Below are 5777 nucleotides of genomic sequence, written 5' to 3'. Positions count from 1 at the left end.
ATGGATATGAGGGGCACTTTAGCTTACGCATCCAGTTTTACACAACTTAGTTCAAGTCTGATTAAAGTCCAGCTCATGAGAGTGGCTAGATCTCGATCCTCGTTTTTTCAGTGTTAAAAAGGGCAGGAGTCACTAGAAACGTGGATTTGAGGTTCACTGTTCTGCTAAAATCTTAGCAGTAGTACCTGTCAGCTTGTGTGCCTTTTAATTTCTCCTTGGCCCAGCAAAGAGAAAGGAGTAAGGGGAATGATTTGTTGCCCACTGTTCCTCTCTTGCATGTTCTTAAGAAGCTAATGTTCTTGATCTGCAAAGTGTGCTGGCTGTGCTTGTTCAGGTTCCACTGCAGATGGTTTTTCTGGAAGAGTGTAAACACACGGCAGAAACCCCTGTCTCGGGTTGATGCAGAATAGCACCACAGTAGAGGACACGGATCCTGCATGTCCCGCTAGCAGTCAGTCCTCATCCCTGTTGTGTAGTGGGATGACAAATACAGAGATGTCATCGTACGATGCCTCGTGGCTGTCATCCAACATCCACTGGTGGCCTCTCCTCTGTCCCCTTGCTCTGCATACCAAGCACTTGGCCAGTTCTGAAAACCTGTGGGTGGAAAAAAATGCAGAGTTTGGTTTAGTGTGGCACTATTCCTTGAGAACATCATTGAGATGTGTCTTTGTGTTGTCAAAATAGTAGACACCAGCTTTGTAATTGTTTTTTAGGATGGGGAAAGATTAGGAAGCAGTTTCCAGAATCACAGAAAAGAGAGTCTGGTCGTGCCAGAGCTGACCCAGAAGCAGAGTGATCTCAGCCTGCTTTTGGTCTGACCAGGTCCTGGAAGGCAAAAGGAAGGGAAAATAACGGCAAAGCTGGTGTTACCTGTGAGGATCTGTCCTGTTTTCTGCAAGGAAGCTCCTGACCATTTGGGCCACCTCTGTGTTGCACAGAACATCCCAAAGGCCGTCAGTTGCCATGATGAGGACATCGTCCTCCTTAATGTCATGCAGAGCAAAGTCAAACACATTCACCTGGAATGCACAGGAGTAAATGAGTGACAACTCCTGCAGTGTAACGGAGGACTCAGGGAGATTACTTTTCCCCTGACAGATGACTTAAAGTGAGACCAGGGTGTTTTGAATCTTTTACATCCCCTTGCTGCTACGCTTGTAGATTGCTCTGTCTTGGAGATTCTCTGGGCACTGTGCAGAGAGATGGGGGATGGAAAAAGGGACACAGCTAAGACCTGCCAGGTCTGTGTCACAGAGGGGGAGCAGCATGTTTGATTCCACCCTGTAATGCCTGTGTACCACGACTGACCTTGGGAATGCAGGAGAGGAAAGGTTTGACTTCGATGTTGGTGTCAATGACTTTGAGTTGATGATCTCCCAGACCTCGAGAGACAGCCAGAGTCCCCAGCAGGCGAGCCTGGTCCCAAACAACGCAAAACAATATTCAAACATAATGTGGCAGCTTGAAAGGCTGATGTGTGGCTTGTCCTGACTGAGCTGTGTTGCCTTCAGAACCCTTCTCTTAAGCTTCACCGAGAGCAGCACCTGGAGACTTGGGAGATGGAGGAGTGACCAGGAGCGATGGCCTGATGAGAGCGTGGACACAGCCTGCACCTGGACAGCCCCCAGCGTGCTCTGTAGTCAGTACATGTACTCTGGGTAACGTACAGACCCCAGGAACCCATGGTGGCATCTGCTCTTGATTTTGGGTGGTAAGCAAGAAAATTGGCTTGAGGCAAGGGGGAGTCATCCTTTCTCCTGGCAAACAAGGGGGTGGCATGTGGGTTGTAGCACGGGGGGAGGCAATGGGAATCTTCCTGCTCGACCCCAGCAGTCAGACACTGGATGTGTGCAGCCATTGCTTCTCTGCCTCCTCCTTCCCTTTCTGGGTTCCTTTTCTCAGCCATTCCTCGTGGAAGAGGGTTTTTGGGAAAGGCTGGAGGAGGCAGTCAAAGGGGAATCTGATGAAATGAGTTCTCATCTGAAATGAGTTCTTGTGCACAAGGGGAGATAAGGGCAGGCTGGCTTTGGGCTGCTGTGCACTCTGACAGCAGCTACTGTGAAGGAGAATGCAACCTCTTTTCCCTAGAGGGCTCTGGTTTGCATGAACATGGTGCTAGGAAAGAGAGCTGCTGCACCAGGAATGTAGGACTGCGCCGTGCTGGCAGAGCACTGGCATCCAGAGCACTGGATGCTCTGCAGCCCCAGTCTGCTGTAGCGCCCCAGAGCACGACTGTGAGTGCTGGGCATGCTGAGGACCCCCAGCAGACTTGCCTCTGCCCTTCCCAGTGTGTAAAGCATTAAGCTACCTGCTTCCCGTGGCCGTGGACAAGAGGATACTTGAGGTCGGCTTTCTCCACCGTCTTGTATCCCCTAGAACAGAGGATTCAGCGTTGATTTGGGATTTGTCTGACTTACAGGTACAATATAGCCAGAACATTTAAACTGTGAATCAACCTTTGTGGTGCCCCTGTGCACAGGCAGCTGACTGAGGAGGGGGCACCGTGACCTGCTGAAGCAGATGCAGTGACTATGACCCCTTGCTGAATGCCCAGGCATTTTTCCATCTCCCCTTCCTCCCCAGTTAGTAACTGCACCAGGCTGGGATCTCCTGCACCAGCCCCACCGTGCAGGATCCCAGAAGCATCTCCACTGTTCCCTAACCAGCCTGCCAGGATGCTCACAGCAGCATCAAGCCTGCTGCTCTCACCACTGGGGGATGCTCCTTCTTCCTTCAGCTCCCCATCACTACCAGCAGGTAAAGCTGCCCTGTGCTGCACCTTTATCCTCAGCCAGCCAGGACTCACCAGCCTTCCATGAAGTAATCCCGGTACAGGACTTTCTGGCCCAGGTCATCTCCCTTCAACCTCCGTGGAAACTCGAAGCGCGTGAACTCGCCGTCCAGGAGCTTGGGAAAAAGAAAAGCCTGGAGGAACAAATAAAAGTGTTGGTGTGGACAGGCTCTGCTTCAGTGGAGTAGGGCACCAGGATTGCTGCTGCCTTGGGACTGGCAGCCCCAGCAGCAGAATGGAGAACTGAACTTGGAAAATGCATCCCAAGGAGGATGCAAGCACCTCCCGTAGTAAAGGCTGTTGGTTGAATCTTGCCTCTAGCCCTCCTTTGCTAGTGCCAGATGACATTCTGGCCACAACACAGCCCTCTCTGACAGTGGGACACTCGCAGCTGGACTGTCTGATGCAGAGAAGTCACTCACCAAGTGCTGAATTCGCTGCCTCTCTGTCTCAGGTGTGAATTCGCAGCTCATGGGCACAACGTTGTCCTTCAGAACAAGAATCGCCCTATAAGGGGGAAGAGGCAAAGAGCTGAGCATGTCTGTCACTGCAGTCCTCCCATTACCCAGGTGAGCCCTGGAGTCAGCCAGGTGTGGGACCGTGGGTAACAGCAGCAGAGCAATGCCAGAGAACAGCTCTGCACCAAGTAATGCTTAGAAGTGCTGGTGTATTTTCAATAACTCCATTGCAGTTGCACTATTGCACCAGAGAACTGAGCCTGGTTTGCCGATGGTAGAGCTCACTGCCAGAGGAACAGTGGACCAAGGTCAGATGGGGAAGCTCTTTAAGATACTTTAAAATCACCTCCCACTTCTAAACACTTGCCAGGCTGAGCTTACTGCTGGGCTACGACCCCAACACTGCCCTGTGGCTGCGCAGTGTTAGTCCCTCGAAATTCCAAAACCCTTCTGGGAGGCATGAGGGTATCCACCCAAAGGTCCTGTGGCAGGCAGGAGGTAAATGGCTGGGCTGCACGTTTACCTTCTGTAAGGCTAAGTAAGGTGCTGGAAACTCTGCTTATCTCCCAGCTCTCATCCCCCAGCAAGTTCCCTCTTTTACTGTGGCTCACCTGCTGTCCCCAGCGTTAGCCACGTACAGCTTTCCCTGGAAATAAAGGGCAGCCAGAGCAGTGCAACCTCCTGTCTGCTTCGTAGCTTCCATCTCCTGACCAATGACTTCATCCTGTTGGTTTAAACACGTTTGGAGAGTGACGTGAACCAGGCAGCTGCCTCGTGCCACCTAGCAGAAATCCAGAGCTGAACCTGATTGCAGATGGGCCCTGGGAAACCAGCAAGGTAAAAGAAGATGTTGCTACTGGCCCAAGGACCACTTTAGGAGCGTGATGGGGAGATCTCAAACTTGTACACGCTGCCTGAGTCTGACAGTAGCCACCATCTAGCCCTAAAGAAACCTATCCCCTGGGTGCAGTTTAGCAAAAATGCTGTAGCTTTGCTCTGGGTCAGCACTGCCAACGTCCAACAGATTGAGGCAGATCTTGGGGAGCTGACCCAGAGTGATTTCAGCACACTTAAAAGGTTTCGCTGAATGTTCCTGCCTGCTGCAGAGCTGCAGACATTGTCCACCCTGGGCAGCAGGAAGGGACAGACTGCTCGGGGCAGCAGGACCGGCACGGGGTACTCACGCACTCCTGGAAGGCATTTTCCAAGGCTCCCACCACCAGGTCTTCTGCATGGATGTGCTTCTCCTCCACAAACTGGGGGTCGCTGTTGCAGACGCAGCGTCTGCTCAGGTGCATAGGTGGACAGGCCTCTGTGATGCCTCCCGCAACCTCCTCCAGCTTCTGCTTGATGCAGTAGTGCAAATAGTTGGAGGCGATGATGGCAGCTTCTGGGCCACCATGGCCATCAAACAGTGCCCAGTAATAACCAGTCAGAAACTGCAGTGGGGAAGAGGGACAAGAAAACAAAGGAGAGCTTCAGAGAGGGAAAAGACAGGGGGGATGACCTGTCATGCCCATGTGCTGCTCTGCCAGACCCATCACAGGAGCTCTGGGCGGCTGGGTCTGCAGCCACCCACCCTCACAGGCTATTCCTTTGTGTTTCAGGGCAGATGGGGCTGCTCCATCTTACAAGAGGCAAGGCAGAGCCCGTCCCAGCTGAGAGCATCCCATGTGCCTGGCACCCGCTGCTGTCCCCCAGTGATGACAGCACAAACTGGCCCTTGCAGGCAGCAAGGACAGCAAAGGTGAGGACACTGAGCAAAGGGCTTGGATGACCCCAGATGCCACAAGGCATGGGCCAAGGAAGTAGAAATGGCACATACAGGAAGAGCTGAGCATTTCCTGGCCAGACATAGGGTACATGGGTCCCCTAAATGCCTCCAAGGAGGTGTTTCAGCATGTGGGCACGTAGGACTGATGGGACAACCCCGTGTTGCCTGTACCTGGGCCTTTGGGTGTGGACCAGGGCTGGCAGCAGGGAAAGCACAGCCTGCCCGTGGGCTATACCTGCGTGGAGCACAGGATCAGCCATTCTTCGTCCTCCTCCAGGCCCAGCTCTCTCCTCCGGATGGAGATCCGACAGCAGGCCGCCTGGTCCTCGTTGAACTCCGACTTCTCGGCATTGATAACCCTGGGGGTGCAAACGCTTCAGGTAAGGTGTGCAGATGCACTGCACCTCACCTGCTCCCAGCCAGCTCTGCTGGGTGTTCTGCAGCCATGGCAAATGGCTGCCCCTTGCCCCGTCCTTCTGGCTCGCTCTTTGCTGAGGACCTAAATAACAAGTCGTTTATGTGCATGGGTCAGTTGGACGGGTGGTTTTGGAGCCCCACGGCCTCAAGCAGTCCCTGTCAGTGTGTGTGACACACTGAGTTGCAAAACCGCTACCACCGATTTTCCTTCTAGCCTGCTAATGTTTGTCCCTGGGTGGGAGTTTGCTCTCCTTGCACAGCTCCGAGATTTCTGAAATTCTGGTTTCTTCCCACCCCCGCCCCAAAAATCCTCCCTGCTCCCCTATCCCCTCTC

The 5777-nt window shown here is 53.1% G+C and overlaps 1 protein-coding gene across 1 annotated transcript; it reads right to left on the bottom strand.

Moving 5' to 3' along the window:
- Positions 1-452: 452 nt before the first annotated feature.
- On the bottom strand, positions 453-5385 carry PPM1M (protein phosphatase, Mg2+/Mn2+ dependent, 1M; the record flags this gene model as incomplete). The annotated part of the gene is made up of 9 exons (XM_010185009.1): positions 453-597; positions 874-1022; positions 1312-1419; positions 2312-2375; positions 2810-2928; positions 3217-3301; positions 3864-3976; positions 4437-4691; positions 5262-5385. Coding segments are annotated over 9 exons (1162 nt in total), but the record flags the coding sequence as incomplete, so codon positions are not given.
- Between the last annotated feature and the right edge of the window lie 392 nt (positions 5386-5777).

Source organism: Mesitornis unicolor, unplaced genomic scaffold (assembly GCF_000695765.1).
Source record: "Mesitornis unicolor isolate BGI_N332 unplaced genomic scaffold, ASM69576v1 scaffold4365, whole genome shotgun sequence".
Lineage (NCBI taxonomy): Eukaryota > Metazoa > Chordata > Aves > Mesitornithiformes > Mesitornithidae > Mesitornis > Mesitornis unicolor.
Note: the sequence above shows the minus strand (reverse complement) of the source record. Positions and strands in the feature narration are given on the sequence as shown.